The sequence below is a fragment of the Balaenoptera ricei genome, chromosome 10 (assembly GCF_028023285.1).
Source record: "Balaenoptera ricei isolate mBalRic1 chromosome 10, mBalRic1.hap2, whole genome shotgun sequence".
NCBI classification, from domain to species: domain Eukaryota; kingdom Metazoa; phylum Chordata; class Mammalia; order Artiodactyla; family Balaenopteridae; genus Balaenoptera; species Balaenoptera ricei.
This window is the reverse complement of record NC_082648.1, coordinates 35,387,385-35,411,357: the sequence shown is the minus strand read 5'-3', so window position 1 is coordinate 35,411,357 and position 23,973 is coordinate 35,387,385. Positions and strand designations below refer to the sequence as shown.

At 42.5% G+C, this 23,973-nt stretch overlaps 2 protein-coding genes across 18 annotated transcripts in view; one reads left to right on the top strand and one right to left on the bottom strand.

The window, feature by feature from the left end:
- PRICKLE1 (prickle planar cell polarity protein 1) overlaps positions 1 to 12,721 on the top strand; it is a 107,355-nt gene extending 94,634 nt beyond the window's left edge. For 9 of the 11 annotated variants that reach the window (XM_059935671.1, XM_059935665.1, XM_059935667.1 and 6 more), the window contains 7 exons: positions 1,032 to 1,217; positions 2,924 to 3,037; positions 3,704 to 3,841; positions 4,436 to 4,639; positions 6,402 to 6,588; positions 7,520 to 8,383; positions 10,424 to 12,721. In XM_059935671.1, coding sequence (XP_059791654.1) covers positions 1,083 to 1,217; positions 2,924 to 3,037; positions 3,704 to 3,841; positions 4,436 to 4,639; positions 6,402 to 6,588; positions 7,520 to 8,383; positions 10,424 to 11,286 — 2,505 coding nt within the window. In that variant the 5' untranslated portion in view covers positions 1,032 to 1,082 and the 3' untranslated portion in view covers positions 11,287 to 12,721. The remainder of the gene's footprint in view (positions 1 to 1,031; positions 1,218 to 2,923; positions 3,038 to 3,703; positions 3,842 to 4,435; positions 4,640 to 6,401; positions 6,589 to 7,519; positions 8,384 to 10,423) is intronic. The other 2 variants (XR_009505346.1, XM_059935675.1) reach the window with 2 other exon arrangements.
- A 7,937-nt stretch (positions 12,722 to 20,658) lies between these two features.
- Positions 20,659 to 23,973, bottom strand: part of PPHLN1 (periphilin 1) — a 234,071-nt gene continuing 230,756 nt past the window's right edge. For all 7 annotated transcript variants that reach the window (XM_059935650.1, XM_059935651.1, XM_059935656.1 and 4 more), the window contains one exon: positions 20,659 to 23,024. In XM_059935650.1, coding sequence (XP_059791633.1) covers positions 22,830 to 23,024 — 195 coding nt within the window. In that variant the 3' untranslated portion in view covers positions 20,659 to 22,829. The remainder of the gene's footprint in view (positions 23,025 to 23,973) is intronic.

The following is a 23,973-nucleotide window of genomic DNA, read 5'->3' as shown; positions in this document are numbered from 1 at the left end:
AGCTGCATCTGATCCTGGAAGTCTTGTATCCTTTTTTTTCTTCTTAGTGCCTGCGGACAGGGGATGATTTTTCAAAATCGGAAGAAACTTAGAAGGAACATACATGGTGATAACAAAGTTCCTGGGCTGTAGGTCAGGGACTGTTGTCTTGACACCTTTATAGGCCTTCATCTGAGGAGGCTTTTCAGAGGCGGACTTAGCCTGGTGGCGCAGTGGTTAAGAATCTGTGCCCCGCAGCAGGCTGAGAGCATGTCACACACAGTAGGTACTGCAGAGCTTTTCAGTGGAAGCCTTCTAGTAACACCGCTAAACACGAGTTGTCACCATGCTGGATTTTATTTTAACCTGGTGCTTGGATTCAATTACTGTCTTATGAAGGAACTCATTAATGAACGTCTGGCTGACTTTAGCCCATGGATAGTAAAGGCTTGCGGGTTTAATGTGCTGTGTAAGGATTTAACTGTGCTATTTCTACTCCATGAGTAAACGAAGTTCAGTGCCTCTCAGACTTTATTGGAAACCTGAAACCTAAGCAGTGTGGCCCAGCCGACCCCATCTGTGCAGGCAGCCGTGCTCTGCTGGGAAGATGGATGAGGAAATGCAGGGAACCAAGTGGGGCGACTGGAGCCATCTTTTCACGGCACACAGTAGTGGGCAAGGCGGGGGGCGCAAACCCAGCTTCTTCCTACAACCCCTGAGGCTTCGCAGGGATTTCATTTGTGGGCAGTCGGCAAAGCAGTTTTCTTGAGAACCTTTCTAATGAACAGTGTGTAGAGAAGCACCTTTTAAAGGCATCTGGAAGTAAGCTAGTTTGGGTGGCATTTTCTGAAATGCTGAGCTGGTAAAGGGCCTCTTTCCGAATCACGTGGCCCTAGATTCTAAGTTCCGGGGGCCTGGGGACGGTGACACTGGCGACTTGGTCCCTTTCTCTGGGCCCCGCCGTGTGTACGCGGGCATTCAGTAGACGCTCTTGGAGGGTGAGAGCAATGCCTTCGGGTTCATCTCTTCGGTTTGTCTTCTGTTGCCCACAGCAGCCACTGTCTGATGTCCTGTGACTGAGAAGCTGTTTGTTTGACTTTGTTATGATGCCTTTGGAGATGGAGCCCAAAATGAGCAAACTTGCCTTCGGGTGCCAGCGGAGCTCCACGTCCGATGACGACTCGGGCTGTGCGCTGGAGGAGTACGCCTGGGTCCCCCCAGGCCTCAGACCCGAGCAGGTAGGAACTGAGTCCTCTGCTTTTCTGTTTTTCAATGTGATTTAAGGTCTTCAAGGGTTTATTTTTTTAAAATGATCGACTATCACTGTCACAGTGACATGCTACGTCCTTGGGCCTCACTCTTTGGATGGTTTTAAATTTTTGCTTTTAAGGTCACACTTAGTTTCTCCATGGAAGTTTTCAATCCCTTTTGTACTCTTGGATCCAGAAGCCCTATAAGGATGCTATTTTTGCCCTACTGAGTGAAGACTAGAGTACTGCCTACGCATTTGTCATGTGGATTTCTGACTTGGGTGTCCCTTTGGAGAGAGTGGGAGGAGTTTAACTTTTTCAAAAACTTTAGTAACAACAAAAAGGTAATCAAAGGAAAGAGGAAAGTTTCCAAGTCAGTTCTCAGCAGTGCCTTTGCTTTGGAAGAGAGGAGATACAGAGCTGTGAGAGACCATCTGAAGTGTTATTGCGTAGGATTTGGCCTTTGATAACCTTGTGCATGAAAGATTCTGTCACCACATGGTGTAAATTGGAAAAAAAATTAAAGAGCTCATTTTGTGCTTTGTTGTATTGTTACTTTAAGGAAGATGAGAACATTCTGTGTACCTATTTTTATCTTCCCAATATCCTTATAATGATGAACTTATTAAAAATTGCTGGTGTTAGACATAAGGGCCAAGATAGTTTGAAATTAAAAGAGCCAACTAGGTGTATGATTGCTTCTGAGTTATGGTTGTGTTTCCCATTTTGATGGGAGCTCGTTTGAGAAGAGGGGTTTCCGATTCATCCGGGGTCTAGCACAGTACCTGGCACACAGGTAGCTAGTATTCAGTAAGTGTTTACAACTGTACAAGCTCCTGCGGCTGATGCAATGGAAGAGGGTGGAGAGCTGGTCCTCCAGGTAGGAAAGCAATGTTTTGATAAACTGCTTATTAAGAGAGAACCCTTCTTGCAGCTTAGGGTGAGTAGGTTTTGTGAGACACTAAGATATTGAAGCAGACAAGCCCCAAATTCCCTAATCTCCTATTTTTTTTCCTTCAATCATTTTCATCTTTCCTCAGCACTGCAGTATCCTTCGCAGTACTCATTAAGGATTTCCTTTAGATACAACAGAAAGAAAAAAAAAAAATCTCAAACAAAAATTGAGTTCCCCTTTCAAAGTGAACTAAGTACAGGTTAATATAGCTCCCTTCCAGTTTCCTTGGGGAAATTGACTCCAGATATTTAGAAAATAGCACCCATGCAAGCAAAGAAAGCTGAAGCTTGAGAGAACCTGATAAGGGAGAGTTTACAGAGTTTAACAAAACAGCTTTTGTCTTTGCAACGTGTAAAATTCAGAGAGCAAATCCAATGTGTTGTGTAGTGGCTCGATTGTGGACAGTGTCACACAGCCTTGTGTGGTCATTTCCAGTATTCATTCAGGACTCTCTCGGCTGACCCTAGCATTAAATGTGCATGTCTTACGGTGCATAATTTATGATGCCCCTAATTGTCACTATGAATTGCATTCCTGAAGAGCAATTTAGCAGCTGGATGCTAACTATCTGTGGGTTTGCAGTTCTGCTGAGTTGGCTCAGCTTCTCTTCTCATTAGCTACGAGTAGCCAAATCCTGTCAGAGGCCAGAGCCAGTACCTAAAGGGCAGGGTAACGTGAAGATGGAATGAGCTGAAGTGTTCGCTTCCTGTGTGCTGATGTCCTCTTCTCTCTCTCTCAGATCCAGCTCTATTTTGCTTGCTTACCAGAGGAAAAGGTTCCGTATGTTAACAGCCCTGGAGAGAAACACCGAATTAAACAGCTTTTGTACCAGTTGCCACCACATGATAATGAGGTAAAATAACAGGAAGAAGGCTAATTAGGGAAAAAAAAAAAAAATCCACCCTGAGCATCGTGGTGCCTCCCATAAACCCCAGCTCCTCCCTGGCTAGGGCCCTTTTGCCCTTCTTCAGTTAAAATTGGGCCGGAGAATACAGCTTTCCATTCTTTAAGAGAGAAAAGGGTGTCAGTGCAATAAACTTAACACAAGTTGGTTTTTACAGTGTTTGCAGCCACCCACCAGTTATCAGGAGCCTACAAATTCCTGCGATCTCCCTACGCCTTCACCCAGAGTCAGTGCTTTATGGTGGCCCAGGCCTGCAGTGGACTTGAGTGCCTGTAGAATGTAGAATGAAGGTGGCAATTAGCAAGTTTAAACCTTTTGTAGAAAGGTTAATGTCTTATGATTTTTTAGTGTCTCTGCTGATAAGAGTTTAAATTAAACTTTTCATCTTTAAAAAAAAAAAAAGGACTCTTCCTTCAAATTGCATTTCCCTTTTGCTAGAGAGGCTGCAAGATTTGGTGTCATTTTAAACGTACGGGATCATTTTTAAACTGGCGATTCACGGGGGCAGGCCAGCTAAACTTGCTGTTTTATTTCCTGAAACTTGATTCTGGAAATAAAGAATTGGTGACGGAGGCTGTTTGCTTCAGAGTGGTGCTTCTGTTTCTTTCTGTGAAGGTGCGGTATTGCCAGACTTTGAGTGAAGAGGAGGAAAAAGAGTTGCAAGTGTTCAGTGCTCAGCGGAAGAAAGAAGCACTCGGAAGGGGGACGATTAAACTTCTGTCCAGAGCAGCGATGCACGCTGTGTGCGAGCAGGTAGCCCGTTCTAGGATGAGTAGAGATGTGCGTGGATCAGCTGGGAGGGTGGGGGTGGGTAGGGGGCAGTGCCAGCACAGGCGTGGGCCCCCTAAAAGCCTCCAAAAACTGAGAGAAGGAAAGGCAGCGTAGCTTCTTATTACGTGGGGATTCGTGTCGGTAACCGGCTACACTGCTGTGCATTATGGGGGAGGCATGTAAACATCGGGTGAAATCCGGCCTTTCGTGAGGTCTTGGCGTGGAGCGCGGTGCTGGGGGGCACCTAGTGTTCAAGAACGCAGGGACGTAATGAAGACATTCGGGGCCTCCTTACTGGCTGTCCTCGGAGTAGGAGTATATCCAACAGGAGGACGCCTCCAGAAAACCACTGCGCGTGTTCTGAGGAGCAGCCCAGTGTGGTAGTAGATCTGAGGCATGTTCATTCCAGTGGAGAATCACGAATAATCCCGCATTAAAGAACTATTTAATCACTAGCAGGAGGGGACAGAAGTTAAAGTTTCACTGACAAACTTGGGATTTAGCGTAAAGTGGAAAAGACTGAGAATCCAGTCATTAAAAAGGGGTCATTTAAGATCTAAATTCTTTTGTTTTTAGTGTGGGTTGAAGATAAATGGAGGTGAAATTGCAGTGTTTGCCTCTCGAGCGGGCCCTGGAGTATGCTGGCACCCCTCCTGTTTTGTCTGCTTCACGTGCAACGAGCTGCTGGTCGACCTCATCTATTTTTATCAGGATGGAAAAATTCACTGTGGCCGGCACCATGCTGAGCTGCTCAAACCCCGGTGTTCAGCATGTGACGAGGTAAAAAAGTTCATCCCTTAACACTGGAAAAAATAAGCTTCTAGTAAGCCAATATTCCACTGTTCACACCTAAGCAAAACACAGATCTCTCCTGCTTGCACTCTGTGTGTACATTTTTAAGATAACCCTTCCCGTTGGTACAATGGAATAATATGCAGCTAATAAAGAGAAAGCAGCAGGTGTCGTTGTGTATTGATAAGTAGCATGTCCTTGATGGACTGTGAGAAAAAAGCAAGTTGCAAGAAGAGTGTGCAGCAATTGATCTTACTCTTGTTAAAGGGGGGAAGAACAAGACTGTATACATATTTGCAAACACTCAGAAATGGTATGTAAAGACATACACTAAGTTAACAGTGGTGACCCCTGGAGCATGTGTGGGGAGGGCTGGTGGTGTGAAATGAAATTTTTTTCCTTAAGCTCTTCATTTTTAAGTACTTTTAGATTTATAGAAGAGTTGCAAAGATACGGAGAGTCCCTGTGTACCCTTCTCCCAGCTTCCCCTATTGTTAAAACGTCTCACAGGGGCTTCCCTGGTGGCGCAGTGGTTGAGAATCTGCCTGCCAATGCAGGGGACACGGGTTCGAGCCCTGGTCTGGGAAGATCCCACATGCCATGGAGCAACTGGGCCCGTGAGCCACAATTACTGAGCCTGCGCGTCTGGAGCCTGTGCTCCGCAACAAGAGAGGCCGCGATGGTGAGAGGCCTGCGCACCGCGATGAAGAGTGGTCCCCACTTGCCACAACTAGAGAAAGCCCTCGCACAGAAACGAAGACCCAACACAGTCATAAATAAATAAATAAATAAATAAATAAATAAATAAATAAAAGAACGTGAATTTCTTTAAAAAAAAAAAAAATACAGGCTGCTATCCAATCAGGGCATAGTAAGAGAAAGTTACATTTGATTGGCTTTGTTTTAAAAACAAAACAAAACAAAACAAAAAAAACGTCTCACAGAACCATGGTATATGCATCAAAACTAAGAAGTTAACACTGATGTAATACCATTAACTAAACCATAGATTTTATTTAGATTTCCTCAGTTTTTCCTACTGATGTCTGTTTTTTATTCCAAGACCCCATCCAGGGAACCTCATTGCATTTATTCACCGCATCCAGGGAACCTCATTGCATTTATTCATTATTATCTCCCTAGTCTACTTCAATCAGTGACAGTAAACTTTCAGTCTTTACCTTTATACGTTTAAGTTTTTTCAATGATGTGCTATTTGAAAATTTTTTGAAAGCGAAAATGTAAAAAAATTAAAAGTCCTTAATCTGGAGACGGCACCGTCAAACGAAGTGTTATCTACACAAGTGGTGTTCACATAATCCAGCATTCAGAGAGTGCTAACTATGTTGACTCCACAGCCACTTTAGTGAGTTTTCTTTATTAAAAGATGCACAGACCACTAAATTATTTCAAAGTTAATGTATTCTTTGCCAGATTATGCCAACAAAGTGTGATTGGGGAGCAAAAATAGGACCAAGTGAATTATATCCAATGTAGAATTCTGTTTTGTTTTTTAAAGTATCAGCATGCACTCAGTTTCTCTTTTTCAACGTTTTCACTTTCTGTTCTTGTTCTATAGCTAAATCAAGTTAGTTAGTTAAGCTGGAGGCTGTAAGAAACAAAGTTCACTGTCTAAGCGACTTTAAGATCCAGTGCCTGTCAATTGCCCAGCAAACGTGCAGTTACTTGACCTTTAAAATCGTTCACAATGATTTTTTTTTTTATCCTATGGCCTCATATTTCTCTGAAGATAATTTTTGCTGATGAGTGCACAGAAGCAGAGGGTCGCCACTGGCACATGAAACACTTCTGCTGCCTTGAGTGCGAGACGGTCCTGGGGGGACAGAGGTACATCATGAAGGACGGCCGCCCGTTCTGCTGCGGCTGCTTCGAGTCCCTGTACGCCGAGTACTGTGAGACCTGCGGCGAGCATATTGGTGCGTCCACGGCCCAGCCTGCTGGCTCTGTCACTTATCCATCAGTCTGTCTCTGATTACCCACACTCTTATTTCTTTCTTTCCTTTTTTTCTTGTTTTTTAAATTGAGGGATAGTTTACATACCGTGAAATGTATAGGTTTTAAGTGTTTCAGTTTGATGAGTTTTGATAAATGGGTGTATACTGGATTCTCATTACTTCTGCTAGTTGTGTTCTGTAGAGTCGCCATGAACTCTATACTGAGCCACTGCTCCTAGGGATCCAGTGGGTTAGGTTCCTGTGAGCCTCTGGTCGCAACATTGTCATCAACCAATCAATATATAATCTTGTTGGTGTGTATGTTTTGGTTTAAAGACACCTTATTTAATATATGTTGTTGATTCATTAACATTGAACTCACAGCCAACAGCCCTGTAACTCCTGCCCGAACAAAGCTTATCTAACCCATGGATTGCTTCTCCAAGGCACATCACAGCCTCCTTGCACTTAGGAACACTAGACAGCACTTCAGCTCTATGCTTGGGCCATTTTAAACAGCAAAACCACCAACAGAAAGCACAAAAAGTGCAAAAAAATGACCCTAAATCGGCCGCAAGTGTGAGCGCAGTGCCCTTTGACCCCGGCTGGGACACACACATCACTTGACTCAAATATTTTTGCTACCTTGCACATGTCCACAAATGACCTTGAAAGCTCTGCGAGTATTGATTTTTGAACTACAAAATATTTAGCACGTAGGCAAATTTGTAAATGTGGAATCTGCAAATAATGAGAATTAATTGCCCCGGTGTAACTCACAGCCCTATCAAGATTTGGAACAGTCCCGTCACCCCCAGGCGTTCCCTCATGCCCACAGTCTGTCTTTTCTGTTTCTTCTGCCTTTGTTTCAAGATGGAACTGTGACCTGTTACTGGATCCTTTTTTGAAACAGGTGTGGACCATGCGCAGATGACCTACGACGGACAGCACTGGCACGCTACAGAGGCCTGCTTTTCCTGCGCCCAGTGCAAAGCCTCTCTGTTGGGATGCCCCTTCCTTCCCAAACAAGGTCAGATTTATTGCTCAAAGACATGCAGCCTCGGTGAAGACGTCCATGCCTCAGATTCTTCGGACTCTGCATTCCAGTCGGCTCGATCAAGAGACTCCAGAAGAAGTGTCCGGATGGGCAAAAGCAGCCGGTCGGCAGATCAGTGTCGGCAGTCTCTCCTCTTGTCCCCTGCTCTGAACTACAAGTTTCCTGGCCTTTCAGGCAATGCTGACGACACCCTGTCTCGGAAACTGGATGATCTGAGTCTTTCCAGGCAAGGAGCAGGTTTCGTCAATGAAGAATTTTGGAAAGGCAGAGTAGAGCACGAAACCCCAGAAGACCCTGAAGAATGGGCTGAGCATGAAGATTATATGACGCAGCTGCTCCTCAAGTTTGGTGATAAAAGCCTCTTTCAGCAGCAGCCCAATGAGATGGACATTCGAGCCAGTGAGCACTGGATATCTGATAACATGGTTAAAAATAAGACCGAGTTAAAGCAAAATAACCAGAGCCTTGCAAGTAAGAAATACCAGTCTGATATGTACTGGGCGCAGTCACAAGATGGACTGGGGGATTCTGCTTATGGCAGCCACCCGGGCCCTGCGAGCAGTCGAAGGCTCCAGGAGTTGGATCTGGACCATGGGGCTTCGGGATATAGTCACGATCAAACACAGTGGTATGAAGATTCCCTGGAGTGTTTGTCAGACTTGAAACCAGAGCAAAGTGTTCGGGATTCTATGGATTCTTTGGCTTTGTCTAATATCACAGGTACATAATCTAGGGGTTATGGGGTATTTGAAAAAGGAGCCACCGAAAAGCTCATTCCACAAATATCAGGTCAGCACCAGCAGGGGAGCTATGTTATTTACAACTGTAGACCAAAGAGAGGAAGGAGTTTCAGTTGAATGCCAAACACTAGCAAAACAAACACGTGTGTACATGTGTGCATACATATAAAATATATTTTCAATACAGTCTTTGGGGATAGGTCTTATTATCCCTGCTTTGAAGAGGAGAAATGAATTTATTGGGATCGTGGAGTCTGCATCTGTATCTGAAGAAAGATACTGGACTCTTTGGATCATGCTATGAATTTCAAGATACTAAAATCAACATGTGTACTCTATAAGCACAGAACATTTTTTGTATTTTCCTGAATTGCCCTGTGGCGACAGGCAGCTCAAAAATAGTAGCTAAGTTTTTTTTTACCCAGATTATAAAATAATTTCACTGAAGTTTTCAAAACACATTCATGTCAGTTATCTACATTTCATCCTTAAAATGACCTGATAGAGTGGATATTATTGCATTTTACAAATGAGGAAACTTGAATTTCCAAGAGGCTAGGGGATTCCCTGGTGGTCCAGTGGTTAGGACTCGGTGCTTTCACTGCCAGGGTTCAATCCCTGGTCAGGGAACTAAGATACCGCAAGCGGTGCCGAGAGGCTAAATGCCAACTTTACATAGGTGTTTAAAGACAAGATTGAACCTGGAACCCAGCCCTCCTGAATCTTACATTTGCAGTAAGTTTTTTGATACAGAAATACTGCTGTCACTTGGCTAGTTTTATAGTCCAACGAATGACATTCAGTCCTTTCATAAAGGTTATGTTACATTGTAACATAGGCAGGAAAGGCTTGAGCAGCTGCCCGCTGCCATGAGGGACCCTGTGCCAGGTACCGGGCAAGGAGGGATAAGACAGCTACCCTCCTGGCTTTGGTCGGGCTTGTCAATGTTAAGGCCTACAATAAAGGGGACTTGAGGGATGGTGGGTAAGACTAAATATTAGGCACCTCCTGTTTGCTAGGCCCTATGACAGGTGTTTTAACATTTAATATCAAAAATAGACAACATTTGGTATACGTCGTGCTGGTGCTGACATTTCTTGACAATGATGGGCTGAAAAACAGGCTTTCTTTAGAAAGTAGGAAGCTGTGTAGCCTCCAGCTGACAACAGTTCACACCACTTCCTGTTGTTCCTTACAGCTATCTGGGTTACATCCATTTCTCTTAACTTGCCTGAGCCCTGTTATAACAAGGATTGCAATATTGGCTTTGAGAAAAGTTTTAAAATGAGATTAATATGGAAGTGGCATTATTAAGTTTATGGGTCGAAGGGGCAGAAGACTAGATGAAGGTCTAGGTCAGGGGTTTGGCAGACTTCTTCCATAAAGGGCTAGAGAGTACTTTTGGGGCCTTACAGTCTTTGTTGCAACTACTTAACTCTGTCATCGTGGAAGGAACCATAGATAGCATGGGAGCAAATAGGTGTAGCTGTGTCCCAGTGAAACTCTATCCACAAATAGGCTGTGGGCTGGACGTGGCCCTTGGGCTGCGTGACCAGGTATAAGACTAGTCTGGCTATAGGAAGAGGACCATAATGGTAGCCGTGTGAGAGCAAAGGGAAGGACTGCTTTGAGAGACGTTCAGATGAAGCAGTCTGGCTTTAATGGGTTGAGAGACAGAAGCTTCTGTGTGTCGTACTAATAAGCTAATGACAGGACTCTTAGTTTAGGAAGGTAAGCTTTTAAAGTCTGGCTGCTCATCCCATGGGCTGTAACTCACATTTGGCTCCAAAACGGCTGGGCTCGTAGGAGATGCTGGGCCCCTTGTTTCAATAACAAAATTCATACCTCTTGTCAATTAAGTGTATATTGTAGTATGTTGGTTTTGCCTAGTGATCGTTAATCAGATACTGAGGTTTGAGAGACGTCACTTTGAAATGCTTCCTTTCAGTAGCTTGTTGGTAATAAGTGTCAGAGTATCAGGATTACTGAGAATCACATCTTGTCTTGGCTTTTCTTTTAGGGGCTTCGGTGGATGGAGAAAGCAAGCCAAGGCCATCGTTATATTCTCTGCAAAACTTCGAGGAAATAGAGGCAGAAGACTGTGAGAAAATGAGCAATATGGGGACTTTGAACTCTTCCATGCTGCACAGGAGCACAGAGTCCTTGAAGAGCCTCAGTTCAGAGCTGTGTCCAGAAAAAGTCCTGCCTGAGGAGAAGCCAGTGCACCTGCCAGTACTCCGCAGGTCCAAGTCTCAGTCCAGGCCACAGCAGGTCAAGTTTTCCGATGATGTCATTGACAACGGAAGCTATGAGAACATCGAAATCCGGCAGCCGCCCATGAGCGAGAGAACGCGGAGACGGGTGTACCATTTTGAAGAAAGGGGACCCAGGTCTCATCACCATCGCCGCAGAAGAAGTAGGAAGTCCCGCTCGGACAATGCTCTGAACCTCGTTACAGAAAGAAAATACTCTCCCAAGGACAGGCTGCGGCTTTACGCCCCTGATAACTATGAGAAGTTTATCCAGAGTAAGAGTGCCCGGGAGATCCAGGCCTACATCCAGAACGCTGACCTGTACGGGCGGTACGCCCACGCCACGTCCGACTACACCCTGCAGAAGCCGGGAGGGCCTCGGTTTCTGGGACTCTACGGGGAGGACGACGACTCCTGGTGCTCCTCCTCCACCTCCTCCTCCTCCGACTCAGAAGAAGAAGGATATTTTCTCGGACAGCCAATTCCTCAGCCCCGGCCACAGAGATACGCATACTATACAGACGACCTTTCTAGTCCAACTTCCGCACTCCCCACTCCTCAGTTTGGTCAGAGGACAACTAAATCCAAGAAGAAAAAGGGACACAAGGGCAAAAACTGTATCATTTCTTAATCTAGTAGCTGTGGAGATTGTAAACTTAGCCATTAACCATCTTAAATCGTATCTTTTTTCTTCCATAGGAAAGTTGCTAAAATAGATTCAAGTGCTTTGCCCATGTAAATGAGACCCCGACTGCTGTTTACAGTGTCAGATTAGCCTTTGGAAGGTGTGATTTCTCCATTTACCCTCCTTGGATGGTGCCAGGTGGACGTGACCTCTTGTGCCTGTCGGGTGCATCACGGTTTGATCTCCAACCCTCAAGAGATCCTCAAGAACCTGTTGAGAGGTGATTGGATGGGGGTGTTGATTTTAGACAATAGAGAACTCGAGCCACCTTTGTAAAGCACTAGTGTTTGTCGTTTATCTGCACCAGGTTGGTCCAGGTCCTGACAGTCTGTCCTGTTGTGCGGCATGCACGTAGTCATGTGACCCAGCCAACACTGTGCGTCCCGTCATGCAAGGCCACGTCGTCCCCTTCCAACCCTCATTAGCCAGGTAAACATTATATTGTATTAGCTCCAGCTAGAGATCGAAAAGAACATTGCTATTTATAATGTAGTATCTCATAGACTTAAGTGTATTCCTAATTTAACGGTGCAAATATTAATGTATATACTGTACAGTTCAGATTTTAAAGCTGATATTTTTATATCCCTGAAATGTAAGATGTTTGTTACACTGCAGTGCTAGATTTGTTAGGGAACCAGAAACAGCATTTATGGATGAAATGATTGCTTGTATTTTAGTCAGGGTTTATAAGTTTAGATGGTCAAATTTATATTGCCTAGTGATGGAAAGTTCCTTTTTTTTTTTTTTTTTTTCCTCCAATATTAAAAAGGCTCTGTATGCATGGTGGGGCTATGTAAATACTCTTTAAAACTATGGCCCTATTAATCTTACCAGTGTTATTTATGGGTCAAGCAATGTAAACTGTATAAATGTAAAAACAAACAAACAAAAAAAACCCCTACACGTACACCTGGAATATATGGTAAAAACAAGCAGAAGCTGTTTGGGTGAATACTTTTTTTCCCCTTTGGGATGGGCAGGGGTTGCCTTTCCCATTTTCAGCAAGGTAGTGATTATCTCATGGAAAGAGACCAAAAAAACTACAAGGATCTGCTTTCTGTGGCAGAGTACTTTGTAGATTTATTCCTTTTCATCCCTCCTTTCCAGCTAATTTGTTGGCCTTTAACAGCAGTTTTGAAAACCGGGCCTTCTGGTTATGTTTTTCTTTTAAAGTATTTAGAGGATGCTGTGTTACTGGTTACTTCAAGTTAATATGTGGTTCTATTTCAAGGGAGAATTACGTTGGATTTGAACTGATGAGCTAATATTTTGATATGGGCCATTCTTGCACATATGTTTCAGTCCTAACTAACTCAGTGTCCCAGTGGTATCGCAGAACTTTAGGAAGGTATTTAATAAATGCTTAATAAATAACAAACTACCTTTCTGAACACAGATCTCTGCAAACATATCCAGATCACTGGATCCATTTTGCTCCTTTGATTTACCGTGCCGTTCTCCTACCATTAACAGACCAACATTTGACTCCTGCGTGTCCACTTGCCCTACCAGTCGGCACAAAACAGAAGTTGAGGCACAGAAGCAAAGCTGTCTGTATTTGCTGGTATGGGGGAGAGCTGTTAGGCCTTGGGAGGGCAGACCTGAATCCAACAGGAAAACCAGTGCTCGACAGCATCCACTATACCCTCCCCTGGATGGGGCAAGGTTTGGTATCTGGGCTAGACAGAGCCCCTTCAGAAGCACACCAATGAGGGGAGAGCTCTTTCCTCAATAACTGCATCATCGTTTCCCTTGTCTGGTTCATTTTAAAAACATAGCAGTGAAAAGAAAATGCATACACGTGGTTAAAAAACAACAACAAAAAACAGTGAAGAATCTCCTTTCCACTCTCCACCCCTCAGTTCCCCTCCCTAGAAGGAACCACTGTTATCCATTTCTAGTGTATCCTTCAGATGTTCAAACCATATTTACATTAATGTATCTTTTAAAAATGGCAGCAAACTAGACCGGCTTAGACTTGCTTTTCTCACTTTACATGTGGACATTCCACATTAGTGCATATAGGTCTGCCTCATTCTGTTCTTGCAATGACTGCATAATAGTCTACTTTTGGATATACCATAATTTACGTCACCAGTCCTTTAGTGATGGGCTTGAATTTCCTCATAGACACCTTATCCTGCACTGGCACATATGCACATAAATTCTGAGCAGCACAGTTCCTGGGACAAGGGTTATGCATTTAAAATTTTGATGGTTATCACCAGTTTTCCTCCGGAAGGCCATCTCCTGCTCTACATTTACAAGTATGAGAGTGCTTCTTCCCTCACGATCTCACGTGACACAGGAGCAGACTTCCTGATTTTTGAAGACCTTTTCAGATCCTATGCTGCAAACAGTGGGCATCCTTTTAGAAAAGACTGTTGCTTGGAAAGGATGGATAACAAATAGTAAACAGGTAATATTCAGCCTTACTTAACCTGGAGAAAGGCAGGTATAAGCTGAAGTCACCGTCCTCAGTAGTTTTCAAGTCATAGTTGCTTTTGCTTCTGGCAATAATCACCCTATTCATCTTTTCATTTCCTTATATAAGGGTTATACAGATTGCCAAAGGATTAAGGGAATGCAGAAATATTTATTCATAATAATAACGTAACCTTTAAAGCTTTTAAATCTTGGTTAATAGCAATAACAAAGAAGACTACAAAGGAAGAAAGGGAAGCAGCTACCTTGCAGTTCTGTAAAGAATTAATTAGGCTAGAAAACTAGGCCTACGGTTGCTATAAAGTGTTCATATAGATTTAGTTAACAAAGTGTCTAGTCAGTCACTAAACTCTAAAATTTAGTCCCAAGGTAAATATCAAATATTAAAACACTGCCTCTAATCTCTACATGGGTGAAGCAGAACCCTAATGATTGCATTTTCCTCACTTCAGACCAAACTGGAGAACATTTTGCTTACAGCCCATGTAGGGATGCTGATAAAACGTCAATGGGAACTCCTTTCAGCACTCAGTAAAAGAAAATGATTCACCTTGTGTGTGCACTTGCTCTTCTTGGCACTCTGCTTTCCAGTTCCTGAGTTAAATAAAAAGTACCAGAAGTGCAAGGAGAGATTTGCTGTCTAACCCCTCTCACTTTAGATACAAAGCACGGGCCATCTTAAAAGGGCAGTAAAATTGGAATGGGCACTGAAGACTGCTAGATTTCCCTCTGTGGCATGTGGCCCTGCCCCACAAGGTCCTTGGGTGACAGGCTGGGCAAGTATGGGTGTGGAGGTGTTTGGGGAGTGCCCGAGGGTGCGTAGCGCACAGGATTGTCAACACTGTGTGGGCAGGCTTTGGTTGACTGACCTGCTCTCTCTTAAGGCGCACTCGACTGCCGCTGTGGACAGAGAAGCAGTGTACGTGCTAGACCTTCAGACTTTACAAAAGGAACCAGGAATTTGAACTTCTGTAAAACATCTGCCAGATTCTCAATGCTAGCAACTAATTCAAACATTTCTGAAACCCTTTGAACAAAGTGAGCCTGCCATCAGCAAGCCACCAATGCATGGGTTATAAATTAAGCACTTGAAGCTGTCTCTTAGAGCTGTCTCGAGGAGGCACGACTAATTACTGTTTACAGAAATACATGTGACCTTTTTTTGAGGCACAAGGAAGAAAAATTATTGGGATTAAAAAAAATTCCACTAAGAGCCTCATTACCAATTTAATGTTAGCAACACAATTATAAAAAACCTTTTTAATTAGGCAAATGAGGAAATTGCTAATTGCCTAGTTAGATTCTCTAGCCATTCTTCGAACTGTCTAAAAATAAGGCATGCTCCGGTACAGTCACATGGGTTTTCTGTTCACTTTCAAGCACAGGAGGAAGGCTTCCAGGTAAACGGGAGAAATACACAGGAGCAACTGAAATTTGCATCTCTGAGCTCATGTTTTGCCAAAGTCACAGAAGCAATAACTCTACCAGAGGAAGAAAGTTGAAGGGTGGCTTCCACAAAATGTTTAGGAAGGAAGTGTGGAGGAAAAGTAAGACATGGGGTACGTGTATAGACTTGGTCACAGGATCAGAGCCAGTCTATTCTTTTTCAACAGACCCAGCTAGCTGGTCAGGTAGTCCCATTTTAGAGATCCATTTTAGCCTCAACTTCTCTTTTTGCAAAAGAAATTTCACATCCCTACTGCTGTGTGTGTACCAGGTGCTGTTTAGGACAACTTTAGAAGTAACTTGCAGCCCATTCTCCAGAAGCATTTGATTCCAGACAACATAAAAATACTAAAAATATGAAACTAGTTCTCTTAAATGCCAACACTTGTTGTAGTGTTCTTAGATAAACGAACCAAGTAACTGATGCTGGAAAAGGTGATTACTGGTCTAATATAAATCTACCACAAAGCTGACCTTGGAGTGACGCGAAGCACACTGGACTTCAGGATTCAGGAGATCTGGGTTAGGAGACTCACCTCTCTCATTCACTCAGGCGGGTTAAAAGCTCTGACCCAGTTTCCACTTGCGTGAAATGAGAGTACCCAACCACCCCAAAGGTCTCCTTCCAGCTTCAGTATTCTGTGGAGACTGAATTTATTGGGTCAGCCAACAGAAAAGTCTTCCCACTCAGCATAAGGTGTTGTTTCCCTTTTCTGACTCTTTCATTTACCAACATATTAGGCAAGGATTCCTAAAAGGATGATCCTTCCAAACAAACACCATGGCTTATGGGAGTTGGGAACTGTAAAGACGGTTGGTGCTTTTTTATATTAATGCTTGGGACTCTGAATGGGCAAGAGGTTAAACTAAACCATGAAGTTTGGAAATGGTTATCTCCCTATCAGAGCCTGTAGGCAGTCTGAAGATGGCACAGAGTATGTGGAAGACAAGATATTTTCCTCCCAAATGTTGTTTCTCCCCAATTAACAGGATGAAAAGTAAGATTTTTTTCTACAATGCTATTGGCAGCATAGTCTGGAATCTCTGAACAAGTTGTAAGCAAAGCTGAAAAAGTGTTAACTGTGTTTAATCTTGGCTCCTAGAATAGGAGAGTTGAATTACCAGGCTCATTCCACTGAAATGGCTCTTGGCAAACCACCGTGGGTCCAAGTACCGCAGCCGAAGAAAGAGCTCTGGCTGTGGGCCCTGTGACCCTACCTGCTACCTGCCCCTTAGCAACCACCTCTTAGGAGCCTCAAAGGTGTGTTCTAAACTAACTCCAAAGCACAGGTCATGGGAACCGATAGGTGAAAACCAGGAAAAATCTACTGAGCTAGGATTTGAAAGTTATTGAAACTTTTTTGTAAAGTTATTTTTATATATTGCCCATTACAGTCATATCACACTTTAAGCGTACATACCAATAGCTAGTGTGTCCTGGAGTCAGGATTGGAACCTAGTTCTGAATGACCACCGAACTTCCACTTCTTCCAAGAACAAACACTGAGTGTAGAGTTGAAAGATTTGGGTAAAACCTTGCCTCTGCCCCTTCCTGCTATATGACCTTAGATGACTTATACCTTCTGCCCTTAACTGTAAAGTGAGAAAAAAATCCTCATTGGCTTATAACCTGTAAAAGTGTGTGTGAATCTAAAAAACACTAGTGTGGCCATTCTAACCTTGTTCAGATAATGAAACAAATGAAAATCATGGTGCTCCTCTGAATCCTACACTTAGTATCTTAAACCTGAAATGTACCGTAAGCTACATCCGATATGGTACACTAGAGTCTACACAGAAGTAGCAGAATACAAAGTTTTTAAAAATGGGAAATTCCTGCAAGGCGGGACTAGTCCCATGCCCCTCCCCCCGCTTGCAGGGCTTATCTCCTTCACTCAACATTCCCACCTCAGGACTGGGAGGCCGTGGCCTTTGCAGCAGAGGTTGAGCTGCCCCAGAGGATGAGATGTTGAGAAAGCAGTGCCTCTCCTCTTGGCCGCTGGGGTGGACCAGGTTGCTCTTGTGTTGGAAAGAAAAGGTGACTTTCACACAAGACTCACCTCTCGGTTGAGTAAGGCCCACAGGGTTCAGTAGAACTCCACCCACTGGGATGGTGGAAAGCCACACTGGCCGAGCCCACATCATGGCTAAGGTTCAGTCCTGGCCAGTAAAGGAAAGGGAACGCGAACGCTTGAGCACGAAACCTCAGCCTGCTGAGCGGCAGTTCTGCTGGACTGTAGCTTCTCTCTCCCCTCCCTGAGCCCTCCACACTCTCTCTCACACACACACACGCAGCCCCACCTGCTGGGGGCCGACCCCCTTTCTGGCCTCAGAAGCCTCAGGCGAGCGTAGGGTGTGGGCACACCCGTCGGCTGGTGCTGGGCCCACTAGAAGGCATCGCAGACATTTGGTCCGTGTGTCTTTCTCAGGCGTTTGGTCATGAAGGATGGCCTCTTCCCAATCGAAGGATGCAGGGACAGCGTACTGTGTCTTGTCACCAGATCCTCTCCCTCTCCCCGGGCAGCCCGCCCAGGCTTACCCTCTCAGTGAACCCTCGCTGCCCTCAAGGACAACAGCAGGGTCTCAGCCAGAAAGCCTGAGAGGGGGCACCAACAGGAGTCCCCGGAACAGGGCCCTGAGCCAGGAGGAGCTTTCCCGGCTGGCGCAGTCCTGAAGGCCATGTGCCAGTCAGCCAGGGCTACTCTGTCCTCTCCTCTCCCCATCTCATACGTGTTCTAACCAGGAAAAACATGACCGCACATGGGCAGCTTAGGTGGTGGATAGAGACCTCAGATGTCCTCTTGCAGCAAGTGTCTGTGTATGTTGTGGTTATTTTCTATCTTACATGTCCTCACATGTTTATATTTCAATAAACTTCAACCTTTTCTCTCTCTCACATACACACACAAATGGGAAAAAGATTTAAAACCTTACACAATTTTAAACAAGTGTTGGTGAGGACGTGGAGAAAAAGGAACTCTCATACACTGTTGGTGGGAATATAAATTGGTGCAGCCTCTCTGGAAAACTGTATGGAGATTCCTCAGAATAATTTAGAACTACCATGTGATCCAACTATCCCACTTTTGGTATTTATCCAATGAATATGAAAACAGTAATTTAAAAAGATACATGCACGCCTGTGTTCACAATAGCCAAGATATGAAAACAACCTAGAAGCCCATCTGATGAATGGATAAAGATGTGGTACATATATACAATGGGCTACTACTCAACCATAAAAAAGAATATCTTGCCATTTGCAGCAACATGGATAAACCTTGAGGGTATCATGCTAAGTGAGTAAGTCAAACGGAGAAAGACAAATACCATATGATTTCACTCATGTGAAATATAAAAAACAAAACAAATGTGCAAACCAAACAAAAACAAACATGTAGATACAGAGAACGGAGCAGTGGTTACCAGAGGGGTAGGGGTGGGAGGGAGGGTGAAATGGGTAAAGGGGATCAACTGTATGGTGATGGATGGAAACTAAATTTTTGGTGGTGAGCACACTGTAGAGTATACAGAAGTAGAAATATAAGGTTGTACACATGAAACATATGTTATAAACAAATGTTACCTCAATAAAAAATAAAACACAAAACCCCCCAAAAAACCTTACACAATTTCAATAATAACAGTCTAACATCAGAACACCATTAATCTATGGGAGCAGAGCTCAAAAAACAACATGCTATAAAAAGCAGGCTGTCTCTACTGCTATACAAATGTGCACACGGCCTTAACAATATTCGTCATCAAGTGACATCTTAAACACAACTTGAAACAGACTCTACAGTAGACTAGCAAAGCCTTTTATATAATCAGTCCCCATTACTCCAAGATCAATTATTAGCGTACAATGGAAATGCAGGACTGGTGCAGCCTGCTGAAAGCCAACTTCAGTGAAGCTAACCCTCAAATATCATTTGTATTAGTTTGAGCAAAAGGTGAGCTGCTAACCAGAAACCAATAATATGGCTTAAACCATAAAGACGTTGATTCCTCTTTCACATAACAGTTCAGCACTCCATATGGTCACACAGGGATCCAGGCACCTTCCATCTTGTGGCTCTGCAACAATTCAAGGCTGGGTTGCTATTCCTATTACTTTAGGGAAGGGATAAGAGAGAGCATGAAGGAGGTACATCCACTGTCCTAAGGGTCCCAGCCCAGAAGTAGCAGCACTTCCGCTCAAATTCCACAGGAGAGAACTTAGTCACCTGATCACACCTGTGACGAGAGGGACACAGCAAATATAGTCCTAATTAGGCTGTCATGTGACTCAATTTCAATTCCATTACCACGGGAAAAGGGAAGAATAGATTCTGCTAACTATACCTTAGTTTTACTAGCTGCCCCCGCCCCAGCACTTTTTTCTTTTTCACTGAATTGGGTACCATCAGTGCTCTCAAGAGAACTGGCAAGAAGGAGATGCTAACCCACAAACCTTGGTCTAACAAGCAGAATGTGGCCACTACTCACTGGAGGTGCCGGTGCCAGCCTGAGCAGTGTGACAGACATCATGCCGCTTGGGTGGCTGGCTGCCCAAAGCACTGAATGTTGTCCACCATGAATATTTCAGGGATGACCAGATCACCATCTCCAAAGTTGCTGCCAAAAAACTGTCAGCGCTCTCCTGGGGGTTTAGGATCCCTTGTAGGAAGAAGTGTGAAATGAAGCTGAGACCACTATACTATTATTTCGGCATTGTAGCACAGTCCTTCCTTTCTTAAGGGGATCTGCCCTCCCTTTCCTTCGTGAGGTTCTGGGTCTGTGAATTGGCTCAGGGCTGGGAAGTGGCTGAGGGGCTGTGAGAAATCAACATTTTTGGCAAGAATAAATACAAAGGTGATGATTTTAAAATCTTATTCTTAAGCAGGAGATTTCAGATTCAAAGTCCTTCATATTCTGCTCTCAACCTACCTTTTCCTACATTCGTCCCCTATTGTCTTCCCCAACCTGAACTTCTAATACTCTTCATTCTCTCCCTGAATAAGTCCTATTCCTCCCAGACCCAGGGGATCAAATGTCACTTCTTTTGTGAAGCATCAAAAAATAGGAGGACCTACAACGTTCCAAACTATGCTAGGAACTGGGGTCACAAGGACAATGTGGTTCCTGTCCTCCAGAGGTTACTATAAAGACGTAGGATTTTAATTCTGTAATTCTCTGAAACTCAGATTCCTAATTACACAATTACTGGGCACTACTGTACGCTCAATCTTATCTTGCTTAACTGCTTTCTCAGACATGGAGACTCCCCAAGTCACCAAAGTTAATAGTTTCTCAATCCTCAAATTTCCTCCATCCTGCTGCTGAGTCAGGAGCCATCTTGCAGTAGAGGGTAATAAAAATCTACATTTAAGCAAGACACTCTAAGCCTGTTAAGAAAAAAAAACAAAAAAGACAATCTAATTATTTAAACCCAGTTGCTTTATTTTGCACTTTTAAAATTCACAAAAAGCTTCACAATATCTGCTCTTCCCCTGTTGATCATCAAGGCTTTATGGTAAGACAGTGAAACCTTTATCACAGGAATTGGGCACACTCAAAAACAATGGATCATTTACAAACAAATTTCTTTAATCAAGAACATTTTGCAACATACATACTCTGGCACATATCTGAATTCATCTATCTTAAAATAAGACTTTAAAAAGCTTTAAAAATAAAAGATTTAACACTGACAAGCCTACCAGAATAATGCTGATGGCAAGCTATAAACAGCTTTAAATGTTGAATGTAATTTGGGGAAAGGGGAAAAGGAATTATCTGTTGAACCTATATTTAAATGCATCTGTGAGTAAAACTTCTCTAGTTTAATGAATTTCAACAAAGTGAACAACTCCTTTGCCTCAAGGTAGTTGAGTCTCAAGTTTTATTTTTAAACTTGTGACATCTTGACTTAAGGAAATGAATCCTGGAATTAGAATATTTAACAAGAAAAACATTGGCGCAAGAGAGAAACAAGACTACTTTCTTAGTCTTTCTAATGTGGATAACAGATAAAACCACTGTTCACATTAGGGAAAAATAGCAAAGATGATAGGTAGGGTTTAGTTTTGGCTTATGTGCAATATCTAAATTCAAGGTGGTCTCATATAGGAAACTTAATAATTGTTGCCTTCAGTTAGTTTTTTAATTTGTGGAATGGCATAATACATATTTTGAGGCACGCATTACAGGATCCACTACAATTATTTACACTGCTATTTTCACTTTTAATATAAGTTTTATCTACTCTGGGGTAGCTCTCTGGATATAATCAATAGAGGCCACTAAAAATAATGCCAGAATTCAAGTGAGAGGAGAGTGGAAATGGAAAGAGGATGGGAGGATAATGAAATTGGGTAGCAATAACAAACATTTTTAAAGGTTTCCGAACACATGCCATGAAATTACATATTTTGGCTAAATGCCATTGGGCAGCTGGAAGTGATCAGGAAATGAGTGGAATATCCTAATTGTCCCAGTTAGATTCTTAACTAACCCGTGATTTGGATGGCTCGCTCATGAAGGACTGTTTACATAGGCTGCTTGGTGAAGGGTAGTTGTGCTAGGCTTACAGCCTACTCTGCTTTGTTTCGTTCAAGAACACTTTTAGAGGGCTATGAACCCCTAAAAAGGGCAGCAGAACAAAGAGTCTGTTAGACTACAAACAGAGATTAACAAAGGCATAATCTGTAAATGGTTTAATTATGGATATGTCATCTATCACCTTCTTTCTTGAGATGGGGAATATGGGCCTACGGAAAAAATGAAACTCCACTACTCCCCCATATTGTAAATTTTTCTATTCTGGTTAGAAAGTTTTAAAGAAATCTCAACTTTAAAATAGGCCTCATCTTTCATCTCGAATTGCCCCTTCTCTTAGTCTTATATATGATATTGTTTAAAACTCACACATCAGTGAGACCAGTCAGGAGTTTCAGGACCATTTTAATAGAAGACAGTTCATTTACTTGGAAAACAGGATTTTATTATTTTAGAGATTTAAGTGCTCTGTTTTATCACAATGAGAGTTATCCTCAAAGCAAATATTCTCTAAGATAACAAAGTATTCAATTTATTTGGGTAATATACTTAAACATATTAAAAGTTACAAAGCCTAAGATAAGCAAGCAACAAGTCAATAAAAATCACCTCAGGATTCTAACATCTTCACATGGTATCACTGACTATGAAATGCAAAAAGACTATAAATGTTTAAGTGGAATGATCTCTAACCTATACAGTACATTAGTGTGACCAAACAAATGATCGCATACTAAGGAAGACTACAGGACATGAGTAAGTACAGAAAGCTGCTCTCCAGGACTGCATTTTCAAGAAAGCTTAAAAAATTAACTGACCATCATTTTAGGAGGGAAAAAAAGATAAGTATGGATTAGGAAGCTCTACATGTAGATTAAAAAAATTCGAATTAAAATATCTTAGACTATTTTAGATGTTTATTTGATACTGGAAATATGGTCACTATCATAAAGTATTTCTCTTCATCACAAAAATTCCATATATTAAGGATTTACACAATCCAGGGGGAAAAAAATCTAGAAACTTTTTTTTTTTTTGCCTGAGCAAGTAATCTAAAAAGGTTCTCCAAAATCTTGACTAGAGGTATCATACTCTGCAATAAAATGCTTGAGTTCTTCAACACACCGCTCACCTATTTCATGTAAATTTTGTCTCAATGCAAACTGTATGGACTTTTCTAATGAAGGATCTTTTTCAATCAGCATTTTCACAACCATCCCAAAAGTTTCACAGTCTTGTCGGTAAACCTAGAAAGATGAAATACATTGTGGTTAGCTAAGAATAATTAGCCAAACATTGAGCTGATTCAGCTGGCAGAACTATGGTGCTAAAATCTAAAAGGGAGACACAATACTGCTGAACCTCTCTTGGCTCTGAGTATACACTACTGCCAAAGGCCATTTAAACCTCTATCTCTGAGATTTGCTGACAAGCTGAAAGAGTAGAAAAGCACTGATACACCACATCACTGACTATAGAAATCTGGCATGGCGTTTGTCAAGCATAAGGCAGTCTACTAACAGGACATCAGACTAGAAATGAGAAGAACTGAGAACAAATGCCAGCTAGGTAAGGCACGCTGATGGCTTTGTTTTTTACTTGTTTGGAAGAAGTAAGTTTCCAAGCCCCTAACTTCAGATTATTTGTTTGAATCATGACCAGATGACAAATTTTAAATTCTGTTTAGTATACAAAAGACAACTATAAGAAGGCTGAAAGTATTTATTTGAAAAAAGCTTTTCAAGTTATAAATATTTAACCATAATTAAAATCACCAAGGCAGAGTTAAGATCAAAACAGTATGTTATACACATACATGTTCATGCATGCATGTGTGTACACACATATGTATATATAGATACACACATGTATACATGTGTATACATGTAAATATTTTTTCCACCTCAATGTATATATTATACTATTTTACTTCAATATGTATATATAATTTTTATCAATGGCAATTAGGTATTATTTCCTGCCCAAAAATTGCTAAATTTTCTCCAGACTAAATGTTATTTCTTCAGTTTACAGTCACAAAATGCATTTTAGATTTCTATGCTATTTTTCATACTCTGCAATTCATGTATTTAAAGAAATATTACAGTTAAGTCTCCATGAAAATTAAGTGAAATACAAATTGTCTGATTTAAAAGAACTGTCACATTAATTTTAACTTTTCCAAATTTAACAAAA